Here is a 20,783-nt window from a genome sequence, read left to right as displayed (position 1 = left end):
GCACATGGCAGGACTCCGAGTTATATTGGAAGTCTGATGCCAGTGTTCCAAAAACTCGCGTTACAACCCTACGTGACTGATGCCACTTTCCTGGAATTATGGATTTGTATACCCATATCCTTCTGTTTTACTACACTTGTGCAAGTCCTATCCAGGCTTGCCCTCCCAAAGTGCAAAATCTCGTACTTTATTAAATTCTATCTGCCCTTTTCTCAGCCAGTTTTTCCAGCTGGTCCAGATCCCGTTGCAAGCTCATGACAATGTGAAATCAGAAATCAGTCTCCTTACTGGTGCTTTCTGATTTGTTCTGCAGTTAGTGATCCCTCTGACCACACAGGACGATTTGGATAAAGCCATCGAACTCCTGGATCGGAGTGTGCACATGAAGAGCCTCAAAATCCTGTTGGTGCTGCAGTCAAACAACCAGGTATGCAAGGGATGGGAGCAATGTGGATCTACAATGAATCAGCAGATGAGAGTGGGTTTGGGGGGGCGGGGGTGAGAATTGAAGAATAATGCAAGAGGCTCTTAAGCTCATGGATCTCTGCTGACCATCAAACACCTATCCTGTAGTACACTTAGAATATTGTGTCCAGTTTTTCTTCTTCTTAAGCCCATCACCTCTACTGAGCCTAGGCCACTGACCGCAGCCCACCAGAGTCTTCAATCCTGCTGAAGGTTTACCAGCCCTGTGGTTTTTGCTTTTGGCACATGACTTCATGCATCTTCTAGACAAAGATCCTCCTCCCAGGGATAAGGTCTCTGGAGCTTCTGTTGACATTTCAACCGTAGCTCTGTTTTTACAGGATGGCATTGCTTGCTCTATGCCCAACCCTCCTCCTTTCACAGCCGGGGCTGTCTGTAACGGAGTTGTGTCCGGTTCTGGTCGCCCTAAATGAAGGATGTGCAAGCTTTAAAGAGGCTGGAAATCTGAGCAAAACACACAAAATGCTGGAGGAACTCAGCAGGCCAGGCGGCATTCTGTGGAAGAAAGTACACAAAATGCTGGAGGAACTCAGCAGGCCAGGCGGCATCTGTGGAAGAAAGTACAGTCGATGTTTTCAGGCCAAAACACTTCCACAGTTGATGCTTCAGGCTGAAACCCTTCCAGAAATGTCATCTGTACTTTTTTTCATAGATGCTGCCTGGCGTGCTGAGCTCCTCCAGCATTTCATATCTGATAGAGGTTTATAAGATTATAAGAGGCATAGATAGAAATAACAGACTTTTTTTTCTAAGGATAGAAATATCTATTAACAGAGGACATAAATTTTAGGTGAAAGGGGGTAAATTCAAGAGAGATATGAGGGACAAGTTTTTTTTTTACAGAGTTTTGGTGCCTGGAATGTGCTGCCTAGGGTAGTGGTAGAAGCAGATATATTAGAAATTTTTAAGAGATGTTTAGAGAGCTGCATTAATGTGAAAGAAATGGAAAGGTATGGACATTGTTTAGGCAGAAGAGTTTAGTTTAGCTGGTCATTTGATGACCATTTGGTTCGCAATAACATTGTGGGCTAAAGGGTCTATGCTGTTTTGTTCTATGTTCTAAATGGATAATATGAGGGGGCATCATTTGATTGGAGGAAAGTAGTAGGGGTGTTAGAGAGGGGAATTGAGTCCTGATCTGGCACAGTTAGAGCATTATGCAGTTACACTATCTGTGAGCAGTTTTAACATTTTTAAAATTCAGATTCAAACTTTAGTTTACTTTGTTGCCTAGGTAACAAGCCTCAGCAACATGCAGGCTTTACAAATGCTGGATGACTTGGACAACAACAGCGTCTACATGGGTGCCGAGAGGAAAAACCGGCTCCCAGTGATAGGTATGCTCTATTTTGCATTTACAACGTCCTTTAACAAAAAGATGATGGGTACTAAATCTTGAATCAGATATAAAACAATTCCCAGTCTATCCCCCCTTTCAGTCCCATCTTTAATTTTTATTAATTTGCATATTGAGTTCACTTTAATTCATGTTACAGAACCACCCAGCAGTCATTTACAATGAAGAATCTTATGCCCTAAACCTCAGTGGGGAAAAAACGGCTGGCATTATTTTTAATGGTACTAAATTTTGGGGTTTGCTGAGGATGGTGGACTTCATCAAAAGGCAGTGCCTCAAAAAGGTGGCATCCATCATTAAGGGGCACCCCATCACCCAGGACATGCCCTCTTCTCATTGTTTCCATCAAGGATGAGATACAGGAGCCTGAAGACACACACTCAATGTTTCAGGAACAGCTTCTTCACCTCCACCATCAGATTTCTGAACAGACAATGAACCAATGCAAGAGCATGATAATGTACGTACACGTACACACACACACACACGCACGCACGCACGCACGCACGCACGCACGCACACACACACACACACACACAAACATTTTGGCCCATTCTTTTGATTCTAAATGAACAAATCAGCACAGACACCTCATGCAGATAACGGACTGCCTTCATAAAATGCTTTTGATGATTGCATTTCTCCAAATCTTAATTTTCATTTTAACATTTAAAATGATTGTTGATACCTTCAAGTTCTTTATAGTTTCTAACTTGATGCAATAGTGAAATTGTTTCATTTTTACTCCCTGCTGTTCTGGCATCTCCAAGCCTGAATGCTTGAAACCACAGTGAGTAAAACAGTTCTGAATTGTCTTATTGCTTATTTCTCGCCGTCTATGGAGTCAAAAATCACTGCTTTTTGAGCACAAACGCACACAACAGATGCTATTTAAAAACTGTTCGCTCGAAGCACATTGTAGCATTTACTGGTCACACAAGTGCACATACATGACTGACACTTGTTAAAAACTGTTTGGCAACAGTCTCCAGCCCCAATTAAGACCATAAGATATAGGAACAGAATTAGGCCAATTGAGTCTGTTCCGTAAGCGATACAGTGTTAACAAGTAAACTAAGGGAAACCTGGCTATTTTCTCGATTATCTTTTGTTCTTCAAGAGTTGTCCCAAATAAGTGGTTATCCCGATTAGCTGATGGCTCAGTTAACTAAAATCCATTGTGTGTGTGTATGCGTGTGCCTGTAAAAAGTATTCACCCCCCCCCACCCCCGGAAGTTTTCACGTTTTATTGTTTTACAACATTGAATCACAGTGGATTTAATTTGGCTTTATTTGTAATTAATTTAGATCACTTTGTAGAGATCTGTTTTCACTTTGACACAAAGGAGTCTTTTTCTGTTGATCAGTGTCAAAAAAGCCAAATTAAATCTGCCGTGATTCAATGTTGTAAAACAATAAAACATGAAAACTTCCAAGGGGGTTGAATACTTTATATAGGCACTGTATGTATAAAATGTATGTGTGTGTGTATGTACAGAACTGTGCAAAAGTCTTAGGCATGTGTATATAGCTAGTGTGCCTGAGACTTTTGTACAGCACTGTATTTTTCAATGTGGAGTGGAGATAGAGTTTGTAACTCTGGCGGGAGCAAAGATTGTTGGGAATGTCGAGGGTGGAATGCCACGGTAGGATGTGGGACAGGTGGCAGAGAAGGAGTGCCAGGGGTTAAGGATGGCGCAGGTGCGGACACACACAGCCCTGAGACACCAGGCAAGGTAATTTGGTTCCAAACAATTAGTTTATTGATCATTACAAAATGTCTCTCTGGTACTTCCCAATTTCCCACTCTGAGTCCACAATAGAGACCCATATCAGGATCAGGTTTATCATCACTCACATATGTCATGAAATTTGTTTGTATTTTTGTACTTTGCAAAGTCTTAGGCACCGTAACTATATTAATTTATATATTTTTAAATGTATTGCTGTGTACTGCTGCTGTAGAACAGTGGTATTAAACCTGATTCTGAGTCTGATGTGGAAGCTGTGGGCATGGGTTATTGAGCAACACACTTAAAATGCTACAGGAAGACAGCAGGTCAGGGAGCATCTATATAGAGGAATGAACAGTTGACGTACTGGCCAAGACCTTTCATCAGGACTGGAAAGGAAAGGGGGGGGGGGGGGGGCAAAGCCAGAATAAGAAGGTAGGAGAGGGAGGAAGGAATACAAGCTGGCAGGTGACAAGTGAATCTAGTGAGGAGGAAGATGGATGGATGGATGGGGGAGGGGGAGATGAAGTATTGGAGGTAAAGGGTTGATCAGAGAGAAGAGTGGACCCTGGGAGAAAGGGAAGGAGATGCACAAGAGGGAGTAATGGGCAGGTGAGAGGGGAACGGTAAAGATAGGAGCCAGAATGGTGAATGAAAAAGGAGAGAAGAGGGAAGGGGTGAGATTACCATGAGTTAGAGAACATCGATTTTCCCCTTCCCTCTCCCCCATTTTGTTCAGATATAACTTTCCACTGAGACCTTTTCTTCATGAATCCTCATGTTCAATTTGTGGTTGGTTGCTGGGAATTGGAAGGTTGTTAGTTTGATTGGTATTTTGCTCACTGAATCACCTATTGTTTGTTCAGCTTCACAGACATCAGATAGGAGCTCTCCACCACCTGGGTACATTCCTGACGGACAGCAGCAGGTCGCACGAAATGGATCCTATACTAGCATCAACAGTGAGGGCGAGTTCATTCCAGAGAGCATGGACCAAGTAAGGGATCCTCCCTTCCTAGTCCTACCACTCATCAGCTCGTATGCACTGCTAGCTTATGGGTTCACTGTGAATAGGGCAGCATAAGGGAAGGCAGCTGCGGAAAGTGACACTCTGGCTCCTTGTTGGTGGGACTGACATACTAGCTCCACACTGTCAGGAGTGATGCTTTGGCTCCTCACTGTCGGCAGGAGTGACGATCTGACTCCTTGCTGTCGGGAGTGACGTCTCGGTTCCTTACCGTCGGCGGGAGTGATGGGCTTTCTCCACACAGTCGGGATTGACTCTCTGGTTCCTTGTTTTCAGCAGGAGTGACACCCTGGCTGCTTGTTGTCATTGGGAGTGACGTGCCGACTCTTTGCTCTCGGAGAGAGTGATGGGCCTTCTCAGAAAGACAGATGAGGCACCATTTGCTGGAGCGACCTCTCCATGCGTTTCGGCACCAAATTGTTCCGGGGTGGGAGGGATTAACTTTGACAAATCTCTGATTGAATTTCCTGAAACTGGCAATTGAGGTTTTCCAAATAAAATTGAGAGTAATTATCAGGATAACCATCATTCTACCCACAATGTAGATAGATAGATAGATAGATACTTTATTCATCCCCATGGGGAAATTCAACTTTTTTTCCAATGTCCCATACACTTGTTGTAGCAAATCTAATAACATACAATACTTAACTCAGTAAAAAATATGATATGCATCTAAATCACTATCTCAAAAAGCATTAATAATAGCTTTTAAAAAGTTCTTAAGTCCTGGCGGTTGAATTGTAAAGCCGAATGGCATTGGGGAGTATTGACCTCTTCATCCTGTCTGAGGAGCATTGCATCGATAGTAACCTGTCGCTGAAACTGCTTCTCTGTCTCTGGATGGTGCTATGTAGAGGATGTTCAGAGTTTTCCATAATTCACCGTAGCCTACTCAGCGCCCTTCGCTCAGCTACCGATGTTAAACTCTCCAGTACTTTGCCCACGACAGAGCCCGCCTTCCTTACCAGCTTATTAAGACGTGAGGCGTCCCTCTTCTTAATGCTTCCTCCCCAACACGCCACCACAAAGAAGAGGGCGCTCTCCACAACTGACCTATAGAACATCTTCAGCATCTCACTACAGACATTGAATGACGCCAACCTTCTAAGGAAGTACAGTCGACTCTGTGCCTTCCTGCACAAGGCATCTGTGTTGGCAGTCCAGTCTAGCTTCTCGTCTAACTGTACTCCCAGATACTTGTAGGTCTTAACCTGCTCCACACATTCTCCATTAATGATCACTGGCTCCATATGAGGCCTAGATCTCCTAAAGTCCACCACCATCTCCTTGGTCTTGGTGATATTGAGACGCAGGTAGTTTGAGTTGCACCATATCACAAAGTCCTGTATCAGTTTCCTATACTCCTCCTCCTGTCCATTCCATGTAGAATCAAAATTAGATTTATCAGCATAGGCATACATATGTTGTGAGATTTGATTTTTTTTATGGCAGCAGTACAGTGCAACACATAAAAAAGTAAATTTTTCTGTGTACTCTTTCAACCTTATTTACACCTTTCCTGACTAAAACTGCACACAATATTCCAAATTAGGCCTCACCAACATCGTCCAACTTCAACATTACATTCCATCTCCTGCACTCAGTACTTGGATTTATGAAGGCCAATGTGCTAAAAGCTTTTTTTTATGACCCTATCAACCTGTGATGTCACTTCCAATGAATAATGGACCTGTATTCCTGGATCCCGTTGCTCCTCAGTGCCCTACCGTTCTCTGTGTAAGACCGACCCTGCTTTGTCCTGCTAAAGTGCAACACCTCTCACTTGTCTGCACTGAATTCAATCCGCCATTTTTCAGCCCATTTTTCCAGCTGGTCCAGATCCCGCTCGACCCCTGATGGTCTTCCTTGGCTGTCACCAATTTTGGTGTCATCTACAAATTTGTTGATCCAGTTAACCACATTATCATCCTTTTCGATGATATAGATGACAAACAACAAAGGACCCAGTACTGATCCCTGTGACACTCCACTAGTCATAGGCCTCCTGTCAGAGAGGCAACCCTGCACTACCACTCTCAGGCTTCTTCCACAAAGCCTACATCTAATCCAGTTTATTACCTCTTCTTGAATGCCAGGTGACAGAACCTTGCTGACCAACCTCCCATGTGGGACCTTGTCAAATGCCTTCCTAAAGTCTGGGTAGACAACATCCACTGCCTTGCCTTCACCAACCTTCCTGGTAACTTACTCGAAAAAGATTGGTTAAGACACAACCTACCAAGCACAAAACCATTCTGACTATCCCTAATCAGTCCCTGTCTATCAAAATAATCATATATCCAGTCCCTTAGAATACCTTCTAATAACTTTCCCAATACTGATGTCGGGCTCACCAGCCTATAATTTCCTGGTTTATTTTTAGAGCTTCTCTTAAACTGCAAAACAACATTTGATATCTACCAATCATCTGGTACCTCACCTGTCGCTAAGGATGATTTAAATATATCTGCTAGGACCCTTGCAATGTTTGTACTTGCCTCCCACAAAGAAACACCTTGTCAGACCCTGGGGGTTTATCCACCCTAATTTGCCTCAAGATAGCGTGCACATCATCCTCTCTAATCTGTATAGGGTCCATGACCTCATTGCTGCTTTCCCTCACTTTTATTGACTCTGTCCCCGTCTCCCTAATAAATGCCGATGCAAAAAATCCATGTAAGAGCTCCCCCATTTCCTTTGGTTCCATACGTGGATTACTGTTCTAACCTCTAGAAGACCAATTTTGTCTCTCACAATCCTTTTGCTCTTAATATTCTCCTTCACCTTGTCTGCTAGGGCAAGCTCATACCTTCTTTTATCCCTCCAGATTTCTTATTTGAGTGCTCTCTTGCATTTATTATACTCCATAAGTACCACATTTATTCCTACCTGCCTATACCTGCTATGCACCTCTTTATTTATTAACCAGGTACTCAATATCTCTTGAAAACCAAGGTTTCCTAAACCTTATTCTTTGCCTTTTATTCTGACAGGTACATATGAGCTTTGTGCACTCAAAATTTCACTTTTCAAGACCTCCCACTTACCAAGTACCCTTTTGCTGGAAAACAGCTTGTACCATCCACACTTCCCAGGTCCTTTCTGATACCATCAAAGTTGGTCTTTCTCCATTTTAGAACCTCAACCCACAGACCAGACCTATAGTTTTCCATATTTACTTTGAAACTAATGGCATTGTGAACACTAGAGTGTTCCCTACACAAATTTCTGTCACCTCCCCCATCTCATTCTCTAATAGCAAATCGGGTATCGCACACTCTCTTGTTGGGACTTCTGTGTACTGATTTAAGGAAACATTCCTCAACACATTGACAAACTCTATATCCCATCTCGTCTTTTTACAGTATGGGGGTCCTAGTCAATATGTAGGAAGTTAAAATACTATACACTATGCTATAACAAAATTTATGTTTCTTGCAGCAGTCTGCAATCTCTCTACAAACTTGTTCTAAATTCTGCAGACTGTTGGATGGTCTATAATATAGCCCCACTAACATGATCATACCCTTCTTATTCCTCAGTTCCACCCATAAAACCTCACTCGATGAGTTTTCCAGTCTGTCCTGACATTTTCCCTGACTAGTAACGCCACCCCCCTCCTCCTTTAATCATGTCTGAAACAACTGAACCCTGGAAAACTGAGCTGTCAGTTCAGTCCCTCCTGCAACCAAGTCTCACTAATGGCTACAATATCATAATTCAAGGTGTCGATCCAAGCCCTGAGCTCACCTGCCTTTCCAATGGTACTTCTCGCATTGAAATAAACGCAGCTCAGATCATTAATCGCATCATGATCTACTTTTTGATTCCTGACTTTGTTTGAGTGTTAACAACCTCTGTCTCCACAACCTGTCCACTATCTGTTCTGGAACTCAGGTTGCCACCCCCCCCCCCCCCCCCCCCCACCACCGTGCAGCGCTAGCAAACTTTCTCACTAATACCCCCCTCCAGTTCAGGTGAAAACCCTCTCTTTTGTACAAGTGCAAACACGAGGAAATCTGCAGATGCTGGAAATTCAAACAACACACACAAAATGCTGGTGGAACACAGCAGGCCAGGCAGCATCTATAAGGAGAAGCACTATCGACGTCTCGGCCCGAAACGTCGACAGTGCTTCTCCCTATAGATGCTGCCTGGCCTGCTGTGTTCCACCAGCATTTTGTGTGTGTCTTTTGTACAAGTCTCATTTTCCCTGGAAGAGAGCCCAAATGATCCAAAAATCTGATTCCCTCCCTCCTACACCAACTCTTCAGCCGTGTGTTAAACTCCACGATGTTTCTATTTCTGGCTTCAGTAGCATATGGCATGGGCATGTGTACCAGCCGTGGAGTTAGCACCTAAGTCCCTGAATGCACTTTGTGGAACCTTGTCACTCTTCCTATGTCATTGGTACCTACATCAGGGAATGTTGTTCTCGACTACAGGCCTTCCTTTCAGTTCCCCATGCTAATACACCCCCTATCGTCACAGCTTGTCGCTTCTCCCTCCTTTCTTTCTAAGTCACAGAGCCAGGCTCAGTGCTGATACATGACCGCTAAGACCTTCCTCTGCTAGGTCATCCAAAGGCCCCCCCCCCACAACAGTATCTAAAGTGTATTCTTGTTGTTGAAGGGGATGGGCACAGGGGTACTCTGCACCAGTAGTTTAACTCCTTTCCCTTTCTTGACTTGCCCTAGTCATGCACCTAGGGTGTAACTACTTCTCTATATGTCCTATCTATCACCTCCTCACCCTCCTGAATGATCCTGAGTTATTCTGGTTCCAGCTCCAACTCCTTAATGTGGAGCATGAGAAACTGCAGCCAGATGGACTTCTTGCAGGTGAAGTTACCTGGGATACTGGAGGTCTCCCTGCTTTCCCACTTCCTACAAGAGGAGCATTCAGCTATCCTGCCTACTGTTCTAACTGTACAAATATAAAGAAGGAAACAATAAATAAACTGGTAAAAGAAGCCTCGGAGAGCTAAAGCCTCAAATAACCATTCTAACACTGTCCACTCCAACAATGGCCACTCCACTTGCCTCTGCCTTATTTTTATCACTTCTCGCCAATCAATCCCGATGGCTGATTGGCTGTTGTTTAAATGCCAAACTGCCAGAATTGATGCCTTGTGTATTGAATCGGCAAACCTAAGTGAGCTATGTTGTCTCATGCTCCTGATCACTGATTGGCCACTGTTCAGTTGTAGAGTTCTTGAAAGTGAGTCTGTAGCTTGTGGAATGAGTTCACAGTTGTGGTGAGTGACGTTATCCATGCTGTTTCAGGAGACTGATGATTGGAGGGTGATAACTGTTCCTGAACCTGGTGGTGTGGGATCTAATGCTCCTGTATCTCCTTCCATAGGAGCGAGAGGAGAGCATGCCTGGATGGTGGGGGTCCTGAATGATATTATGCTGCTTTCTTGCGGCAGTGCTCTTTGTAAATGTGCACAAGGGTAGGGGGGTGGGGGGCTTTACTTGTGATGAATTGGGCAGTGTCCACCACTTTTTGTAGCATTTTCTGTTCCTGGGCATTGGTGTTTCCATACCAGACTGTAATACAACCAGTCAGGAAACTCCTACTGTGCATCTATAGAAGTTTGTCAATGCTTTAGAGGACATGCAGTATGCAGTAATATTGCAAATTTCTATGTAGAATATACACAATTATCTTGGTTGAAAGGGATAGGTTGTGCCTATTTCTGTGCTGTCTGACTCTCCACTGGTTTACTTCTGTTTCCATTCCTGAGTTTTCAGAATGATTTCTCATCTAACTTTTGACTATTTCTTGGCAGATGTTGGACCCACTGTCAATGAGTAGTCCTGAGAACTCGGCATCTGGGAGCTGTCCCTCCCTTGACAGTCCCTTGGACAGGTAATACAGATCCTTGCTTGCACCAGTTCCCATTCTTTTGCCCTGCTTGTGCTCACCAGAGATTAGCTTTATGTGTTACATATACATCAAATCATACAGGGGAACGCACTGTTTGCGGCAATGACCAAAAGAGTCTGAGAATGTGCGGGGGGGGGGGGGGGGGGCAGCCTGCATGTGTCGTCACGCTTCTGGCACCATCGTAGCGTGCCCGCTACTTACAACCCTAACGTACGCGTCTCAGGAACGTGGGAAGCAACCGGAGCACCCAGAGGAAACCCACGTGGTCTTGGAGAGAACATACAGACAGTGGTGGTAGTGGAACCCGTATTGCTGCTGCTGGAGTGAGCTGGATTCGATTCCCATCGCTGAATGTAAGGAGTTGGAAAAATTCTAGAGAAAGGAGCAGTATAGAAACATAGAAAATAGGTGCAGGAGTAGGCCATTTGGCCCTTCGAGCCTGCACCGCCATTCAGTATGATCATGGCTGATCATCCAACTCAGAACCCTGTACCTGCTTTCTCTCCATACCCCCTGATCCCTTTAGCCACAAGGGCCATATCTAACTCCCTCTTAAATATAGCCAATGAATAAACAATGAACTGGCCTCAATTGTTTCCTGTGGCAGAGAATTCCACAGATTCACCACTCTCTGTGTGAAGAAGTTTCTCCCCATCTCGGTCCTAAAAGACTTCCCCTTTATCCTTAAACTGTGACCCTCGCTCTGGACTTCCCCAACATCGGGAACAACCTTCCTGCATCTAGCCTGTCCAATCCCTTTAGAATTTTATACGCTTCAATAAGATCCCCCCTCAATCTTCTAAATTCCAGCGAGTATAAGCCTAGTCGATCCAGTCTTTCTTCATATGAAAGTCCTGCCATCCCAGGAATCAATCTGGTGAACCTTCTTTGTACTCCCTCTATGGCAAGAATGTCTTTCCTCAGATTAGGGGACCAAAACTGCACACAATACTCCAGGTGAGGTCTCACCAAGGCCTTGTACAACTGCAGTAGAACCTCCCTGCTCCTGTACTCAAATCCTCTTGCTATGAATGCCAACATACCATTCGCCTTTTTCAGCGCCTGCTGTACCTACATGCCCACTTTAAATGACTGGTGTACAATGACACCCAGGTCTCGTTGCATCTCCCCTTTTCCTAATCGGTCACCATTCAGATAGTAATCTGTTTTCCTGTTCTTGCCACCAAAGTGGATAACCTCACATTTATCCACATTAAGTTGCATCTGCCATGAATTTGCCCACTCACCTAACCTATCCAAGTCACCCTGCATCCTCTTAGCATCCTCCTCACAGCTAACACTGCCGCCCAGCTTCGTGTCATCAGCAAATTTAGAGATGCTGCATTTAATTCCCTCGTCTAAATCATTAATGTATATTGAATAGGGAGTTGAATAGGGAGTTAACATTGGCATGTGCAAAGGTAATGTCGCAGTAGTTATGGGGGATTTCAACATGCAGGTGAACTGGGAGAATCAGGTTGGTGCTGGACCCCAGGATAGGGAGTTTGTAGAGTGCCTATGGGATGCATTCTTGGAACAGCTTGTACGAGAGCCGTCCAGGGACAAGGCTATTCTGGATTTAGTCTTGTGTAATGAACAGGATTTGATAAGCGATCTTGAAGTAAAGGAGCCATTAGGAGGTAGTGATCATAATATGATAAGTTTTTATCTGCAATTTGAGAAGGATAAAGGCAGCTCGGAGGTGTCAGTGTTGCAGTTGAACAGGGGAAACTATGGAGCCATGAGGGAGGAGCTGGCCAAAGTTGACTGGACGGATAGCCTAGCAGAAAAGCAGAAAAGCAGTGGAACAGCAATGGCAGGTATTCTTGGGAATAATGCACAAGGTGCAAAATCAGTTCATCCCCCAGAGAAGGAGGGATTCAAAGGGGGGAAAGGGGCCATAGTGGTTGACAAAGGAAGTCAGAGATTGCTTAGCATTTAAAAAAAAAAGGAAATATGACAGAACTAAGGTGAGTGGGAGGACAGATGATTGGGAAATTTTTAAGGAGCAACAGAACTTAACTAAAAAGGCAATACAGGGAGAAAAAATGAGGTAAGAACGCAAGCTAGCCTTTATAGCAATATAAAGGATAGCAAAAGCTTTTTTAGGTATGTGAAGAGAAAGAAAATAGTTAAGAACAATGTTGGGCCCTTGAAGAATGAATTGCGTGAAATTGTTATGGAAAACAGAGAAATGGCAGAAGAATTTAGTAAGTACTTTAGATCTGTCTTCACTAGGGAAGACACAAGCAATCTCCCAGATGTATGGATGGGCCAAGGACATAGGGTAACAGAGGAAATTAAATAGATTGACATTAGGAAGGAAATGGTGATGAGTAGACTGATGGGACTGAAGGCTGACAAATCCCCAGGTCCAGATGGTCTGCATCCTAGGGTACTAAAGGAGGTGGCCCTGGAAATTGCGGATGCATTGGTAATCATTTTCCAATGTTCCTTAGATTCAGGATCAGTTCCTGAGGATTGGAGAATGGCTAATGTTATCCCACTTTTTAAGAAAGGAGGGAGGGAGAAAACAGAGAACTATCGTCCTGCCAGCCTAACATCAGTAGTGGGGAAGATGCTAGAGTCCATTATTAAAGATGAAATAGTGGCATATCTAGATAGCAGTGATAGGATTGGACCGAGCCAGCATGGATTTCCCAAGGGTAAATCATGCTTGACTAATCTATTGGAGTTTTTTGAGGATGTAACCAGGAAGTTAGACAAGGGAGATCCAGTGGATGTAGTGTACCTCAATTTTCAGAGGGCATTTGATAAGGTCCCACATAGGAGATTGGTGGGTAAAATCAGAGCTCATGGCATTGGGGGGAAGATATTGACATGGATAGAAAACTGGTTGGCAGATAGAAAGCAAAGGGTAATGGTGAATGGGTGTTTCTCGGAATGGCAGGTGGTGACTAGTGGGGTGCCACAGGGCTCGGTATCAGGACCACAGCTGTTTACGATTTACATCAACGATTTAGATGAAGGCATTGAGAATAGCATCAACAAGTTTGCTGATGATACTAAGCTGGGTGGCAGTGTGACATGTGATGAGGATGTTAGGAGAATTCAGGGTGACTTGGATAGGCTGGGTGAGTGGGCAGATACTTGGCAGATGACATTTAATGTGAATAAGTGTGAGGTTATCCACTTTGGGAGTAAGAACAGGAAGGCAGATTATTATCTGAACGGTGTAGAGTTAGGTAAGGGAGAAATACTAAGAGATCTAGGAGTCCTTGTTCATCAGTCACTGAAGGTGAATGAGCAAGTGCAGCAGGCAGTGAAGAAGGCTAATGGAATGTTGGCCTTTATTACAAAGGGAATTGAGTACAAGAGCAAGGAAATCCTTTTGCATTTGTACAGGGCCCTGGTGAGACCACACCTGGAGTATTGTGTACAGTTTTGGTCTCCAGGGTTAAGGAAGGACATCCTGGCTGTAGAGGAAATGCAGCATAGATTCACAAGGTTAATTCCTGGGATGTCCGGACTGGCTTACGCTGAGAGGTTAGAGAGACTGGGCTTGTACACGCTGGAATTAAGGAGTTTGAGAGGGGATCTGATTGCAACATATAAGATTATTAAGGGATTGGACAAGATAGAGGCTGGAAATATGTTCCAGATGCTGGGAGAGTCCAGTACCAGAGGGCATGGTTTGAGAATAAGGGGTAGGTCATTTAGGACAGAGTTAAGGAAAAACTTCTTCTCCCAGAGAGTTGTGGGGGTCTGGAATGCACTGCCTCGGAAGGCAGTGGAGGCCAATTCTCTGGATGCTTTCAAGAAGGAGCTAGATAGGTATCTTATGGATAGGGGAATCAAGGGATATGGGGAAAAGGCAGGAACCGGGTATTGATAGTAGATGATCAGCCATGATCTCAGAATGGCGGTGCAGGCTCGAAGGGCCGAATGGTCTACTTCTGCACCTATTGTCTATTGTCTATATTGTAAACAACTGGGGTCCCAGCACTGAGCCTTGCGGTACCCCACTAGTCACTGCCTGCCATTCTGAAAAGGTCCCGTTTATTCCCACTCTTTGCTTCCTGTCTGCCAACCAATTCTCTATCCACATCAATACCATATCCCCAATACCATGTGCTTTAAGTTTGCTCACTAATCTCCTATGTGGGACCTTGTCAAAAGCCTCTTGAAAATCTATATATACCACATCCACTGGTTCTCCCCATTCACTCTATTAGTTAGATCCTCAAAAAATTCTATAAGATTCGTCAGACATGATTTTCCTTTCTCAAATCCATGCTGACTTTGTCCGATGATTTCACCGCTTTCCAAATGTGCTATTATCACATCTTTGATAACTGACTCTAGCATTTTCCCCACCACCGATGTCAGGCTAACCGGTCTATAATTCCCCGGTTTCTCTCTCCCTCCTTTTTTAAAAAGTGGGGTTATATTAGCCACCCTCCAATCCTCAGGAACTAATCCAGAATCTAAGGAGTTTTGGAAAATTATCACTAATGCATCCACTATTTCTTGGGCTACTTCCTTAAGCACTCTGGGATGCAGACCATCTGGCCCTGGGGATTTATCTGCCTTTAATCCCTTCAATTTACAACACCACTTCCCTACTAACATGTATTTCCCCCAGTTCCTCCATCTCACTAGACCCTCTGTCCCCTACAATTTCTGGAAGATTATTTATGTCCTCCTTAGTGAAGACAGAACCAAAGTAGTTATTCAATTGGTCTGCCATGTCCTTGTTCCCTACGATCAATTCACCTGTTTCTGACTGTTTGGGACCTACATTTGTCTTAACCAATCTTTTTCTTTTCACATATCTGCAAAAGCTTTTACAGTCAGTTTTTATGTTCCCTGCCAGCTTTCTCTCATAATCTTTTTTCATTTTCCTAATTAAGCACTTTGTCCTCCTCTGCTGGACTCTGAATTTCTCCCAGTCCTCAGGTGTGCTGCTTTTTCTGGCTAATTTGTATGTTTCTTCTTTGGACTTGATACTATCCCTAATTTCCCTTGTCATCCACGGGTGCACTACCTTCCCTGGCTTATTTTTTTGCCAAACTGGGATGAACAATTGTTGTAGTTCATCCATGCAATCTTTAAATGCTTGCCATTGCATATCCACCGTCAACCCTTTAAGTATCATTTGCCAGTCTATCTTAGCTAATTCACGTCTCATACCTTCAAAGTTACCCTTCTTTAAGTTCAGAACCTTTGCTTCTGAATTAACTATGTCACTCTCCATCTTAATGAAGAATTCCACCATATTATGGTCACTCTTACCCAAGGGGCCTCGCACGATAAGATCGCTAACTAACCCTTCCTCATTGTTCAATAACCAGTCTAGAATGGCCTGTTCTCTAGTTGGTTCCTCGACATGTTGTTTCAGAAAACCATCCTGCATACGTTCCAAGAAATCCTCTTCCTCAGCACCCTTACCAATTTGGTTCACCCAATCTATATGTAGATTGAAGTCACCCATTGTAACTGCTGTTCCTTTATTGCACGCATTTCTAATTTCCTGTTTAATGCCATGCCCAACCTCACTACTACTGTTAGGTGGCCTGTACACAACTCCCACCAGCGTTTTCTGCCCCTTAGTGTTATGCAGCTCTACCCATATCGATTCCACATCTTCCAAGCTAATGTCCTTCCTTTCTATTGTGTTAATCTCCTCTCTAACCAGCAATGCTACCCCACCTCCTGTTCTTTCCTGTCTATCCCTCCTGAATATTGAATATCCCTGGATGTTGAGCTCCCATCCTTGGTCACCCTGGAGCCATGTCTCTGTGATCCCAATTATATAAAAATCCAAGCAAGCACAGGAAGGTTAAACTACAAAGCAATTCTACACCTTAATCCAACAGCAGCTCAGCTTTGGATAGTTCTTCAGATGTTATGAGATGTTTTCAGGATCCTTTTTTTGAGCTTTAGAAAGGTTAGACTGCAGGAAGGTCTGAGATTTTTGAATTAAAAATCCATTTTATAATTGTTTACCTGAATTGAACAGGGTGGCAATCTAACATTTCACTTTGCCTTTCAGTGATATTTATCCCAAGGCTCGAATGCCTAGGGCACAGAGTTATCCGGATAATCATCAGGACTATTCCGGTGAGTTTTGTTCTACTCTGGAATGAGCTGGGTGCTGTACGTTTGTGCACAACCAACACAGTATTGCAGATCTGTATAACAAGAAGTTGGACTAACTTGTGTTGTTTTCCCTGGAGTGGCGGAAACGGAGGGAGATCTGATAGAGGTTTATAAGGTTATAAGAGGCATAGATAGAATAGACAGACAGTATCTTTTTCCCAGGGTTTTAATGTCTAATACAAGAGGGCATGCATATGAAGTGAGAGGGATTAATTTCAAAGAAGCTGTAAAGGGCAAGTTTTTTTTACATAGATAGATGTGGGTGCCTGGAATGCTCTGCCTAGGGTGGTCGTAGAGACATTTCAATAGCAGATGAATATGAGGAAAATGGAAGGTTATGGACAATTGTGTAGGCAGTAGGGATTAGTTTAGTTGGCCATTCGATTACTAACTTAATTGGTTCAGCACAGTATCATGGACTGGAGGGCCTATTCCTGTGCTGTACTGGTCTGTGTTCTATGGGAGAAGCAGATACTGGAAATACTCATTAATTTTAATGAAAATTCAGAGTTTAAAATAAATCTATTATCAATTTACATATACAATCCTGAGATTCATTTTCTTGTGGGCATATGCAATAAATCCATAGAATAATAACCATAACAGAATCAATGAAAGACTGCACCAACTTGGGTGTTCAGCCAGTGTGCAAAAGACAACAAGCTGTACAAATACAATAGCAAGGAAATAATAATTATAGACAAATAAGATTTAAATATTGAGAACATGAGATGAAGAGTCCTTGAATGTTAGTCCATTTGTTGTGGGAACATTTCAATGTTGGGGTAAGTGAAGTTGAGTGAAGTTATTCCATTTGGTTCAAAAGCCTGATGGATGATGGGTAACAACAATTCCTGAAAGTGAGTCCTGAGTCTCCTGTATCACCTTCCTGATGGCATCAGTGAAAAGAGAGCATGGCCTGGATGAAGGGGGTCCTTGATGATGGATCCTGTTATCCTGTGATGGTGCTCCATGTGGATGTGCTCAATGGTGGGGAGAACTTTTCCCATGATGGACTGGGGCATATCCACTACTTTTTGTAGGATTTTCCATTCAAGGGCATTGGTGTTTTCGTATCAGGATGTAATCTCTTCCACACCTATCGAAGTTTATCGAAGTTTTAAATGTCATGCTGACTCTTCCCACACTTCTAAGGAAGTAGAGATGTAGCTGTGCTTTCTTCATTATTCCACTTACATGCTGACCCCAGGGCAGTTCCTTTGAAATGATAACACCGAGGAATTTAAAGTTGCTGACCCTCTCCACCTCTGATCCCCCAATAAGGACTGGCTCATGGATCTCCAGTTTCCTCCTCCTGAGGTCAATAATCAACTCCTTGGTCTTGCTCACGTTGAGCAAAATGTTGTTGTGGCAACTCTCAGCCAGATTTTCAGTCTCCCTCCTATATGCTGATTCATCACCACGTTTGATTCAGCCGATGACAGTGATGTCTCAGCAAATTTAAATATGGTTTTGGAGCTGTGGTTAGCCTCAAGATCATAATCATAAAGTGATTTAGAGTAGCGGACTAAGCACTCATCCTCATGGTGCATCTTTGTTGATGGAGATTGTGGAGAAGTTATTATTGCAAATCCAAACTGATTGGGACCTGCAAGTGAGCATATTCCTCGATTCCATGCCTATCTACAGGTCTGTTAAACACCTCTCTGTGTATATAAACAAAACCTTACCTTCAAAAAGGGATTAGATATATAGGAGATTGTTTTGAAGGAGGTATATTGATGTCATTTGCTCAATTAAAAAATAAATATAAAATATCAAATAACACTCTTTTCTGTTATTTTCAATTAAAGAGCTATTTAAGAGATAAACTGGGTCATACAATGTTAATGCCAAAACCTAATGAAATAGAAACTTTAATTCAAAAAGGAAAAATTAAAACATTTACGTCTTGTATGTATAATTTGATTCAAAAACAGACAATTAAACCAGGAATCCATAAGTCAAGTCAAAAATGGGAAACTGATTTGAATATTAAAACTGATGAAGCAAATTGGTCAAGACTATGTCTTGACAGTATGACAAATACAATAAATGTCCGACTTAGATTAGTACAATATAATTTTTTACATCAATTATATATTACACCACAAAAAATAAATAGATTAAATCCAAATTTATCTGATCGATGTTTTTGTTGTAATCAAGATATTGGTACTTTTTTACATTCTACTTGGTCCTGTGCCAAAATTCAACCTTTTTGGATAAATTTAAGAGTTTTATTGGAATAAATTATTGGAATACAACTTCCATATAACCCAATATTATTTTTATTAGATGATATTGAAGAGTTAAAACCAAAACTCAAATTGAACAAATATCAGAAAGAATTTATAAAAATTGCTTTGGCAGTAGCCAAAAAGACTATTGCAGTTACTTGGAAATCAGATTCATATTTAACTATGGACCGTTGGAATAATGCAATTTTTAGCTGCATTCCACTTGAAAAAATTACTTATAATTTAAGAAATAAATATGACATATTTCTGAAAATTTGGCGCCCTTACTTACAAAAGATAGGATTAAATATATATATTAAAGTTATTTTGAATTCCATGGAGCATGTAGGGATCTTCCGATATCCAGTTTGTCAGTCAGTCAGTCATTCTCTCTTTCTCTCTTTAGATAAGGATGTTAAGGGGGGAGGGTTAAGGGGAGGAGGGAGGGCTGATATATATCATTATTCTACTATTCTATTTCATGTAATTATCTTAAAAAATCGAATAAAAAATTTATACAAAAAAAAACAAAACCTTACCCACATATCTCTTTTGAACTTGTCCCCCTCTCCTTAATGTTTACCCTCTGATATTAGATATTTTGACCTTGGAAAAGAAAGACTTTGACTATCTAATTTTTCTATCCTTCTTATAAGCTTATAAACCTCTATCAGGTCTCCCATCAGCCTCTGCCGCTCCAGAGAAAACAACCCAAGTTTGTCCAGCCTCTCATTGTAGCTCATATTATCTAATCCAGCCAGCATCCTGGTATACCTCATCTACACTCTCTCCAAAGCCTCAACTTCCTTCCTATTTAATGGGGTGACCAGAACTGCACCCACAATTACCATCAAAGCATAAGTGAACGTCTTGGCATGGTATCAGCCATGACATGGGTAAGGTTCCTGTGTGGTCCTTGACAAATGACCCAGACTTTTTGAAGGATCACAACTGTAGGTCAGTCACTGGTAAATCCAGAAGAGAATTTCCAGTACAAATTTCTTTATCCTGAGAATGGGAGAATGTGGAATATGAGGAATGGTTGAATCATGGAAATTGATAGATTTTTTTCAATACTAGGTGAGTCAGGGTATTGGGTTAGTGCAGACACATGGTGCTGAGGTCATGGTTTTTTTGAATGGGGAAGCAGGCTTGAGGAACCAAATGGTTGGCTTTTTATGATGTTTCTAATGTAGGTAAAAGGAAATCTGGATAAGCACAGGAAGAAGGGAGAGGATATGCTTAGAGGAGAATTCTGTGCAATAGAACACAGAACAGAATAGAATAGCATAAATCGTTATTGTACAGAGTAGTCATTAATCACAGACGACTTGGTTTTCAAGATAAACCAAATTAATGTTTTCTGCTTATTGCAGATTGTGATATCCCAACGTTTGATAAAATTGGGAAGGGTGGAACATACCCACGAAGATATCACATTACCTATCAGCACCATGACTACACTGACGGTGAGTATGGACCACACCTGAGTAGGTGACAAGTCCTTTTAACCTCTTGATTCCTCAGCAGCGGGTCAGGGTCAGGTGTTTAACCTCTCTGTTTCAGACAGAGTAATTCCGAGGTAATGGGAATCTTTGATTTGAACTCCTCATTTCCAACTCCAGCCAGATTCTTTCTGGAACAACACACACAAAATGCTGGAGGAACTTTGCGGGTCAGGCAGCATCTATGGAGGGAAATACGGGAGGTTCACAAGAATGATGCTGGGAATGGCAGGGTTAACGTACGAGCAGTGTTCGATGATTCTGGGCCTGTACTCCCTGGAGTTTAGAAGAATGAGAGGGGAAATCGCATTGAAACCTATTGAAAATTGAAAGGCATTGATAGTGGATGTGAAGAGTATGTTTTGTATCTTGGGTTCAGAAACACAGCCTCAGAATAGACAGACATCCATTTAAATC

General features: G+C 42.6%; 1 protein-coding gene across 2 annotated transcripts in view; it reads left to right on the top strand.

The window, feature by feature from the left end:
• The window catches only part of map3k2 (mitogen-activated protein kinase kinase kinase 2), a 135,416-nt gene that overhangs the window by 91,761 nt on the left and 22,872 nt on the right, over window positions 1–20,783 (top strand). For both annotated transcript variants that reach the window (XR_012098996.1, XM_073046280.1), the window contains exons 6-11: window positions 314–427; window positions 1,721–1,823; window positions 4,443–4,573; window positions 10,401–10,480; window positions 16,515–16,582; window positions 20,238–20,330. Coding sequence is in view for 1 of the 2 variants with exons in the window: in XM_073046280.1 (XP_072902381.1) it covers window positions 314–427; window positions 1,721–1,823; window positions 4,443–4,573; window positions 10,401–10,480; window positions 16,515–16,582; window positions 20,238–20,330 (589 nt within the window). In the remaining variant the exon portion in view is untranslated. The remainder of the gene's footprint in view (window positions 1–313; window positions 428–1,720; window positions 1,824–4,442; window positions 4,574–10,400; window positions 10,481–16,514; window positions 16,583–20,237; window positions 20,331–20,783) is intronic.

This window comes from Hemitrygon akajei, chromosome 5 (assembly GCF_048418815.1).
Source record: "Hemitrygon akajei chromosome 5, sHemAka1.3, whole genome shotgun sequence".
NCBI classification, from domain to species: domain Eukaryota; kingdom Metazoa; phylum Chordata; class Chondrichthyes; order Myliobatiformes; family Dasyatidae; genus Hemitrygon; species Hemitrygon akajei.
The sequence above is the reverse complement of the archived record's forward strand: the minus strand, read 5'-3'. Positions and strand labels throughout refer to the sequence as shown.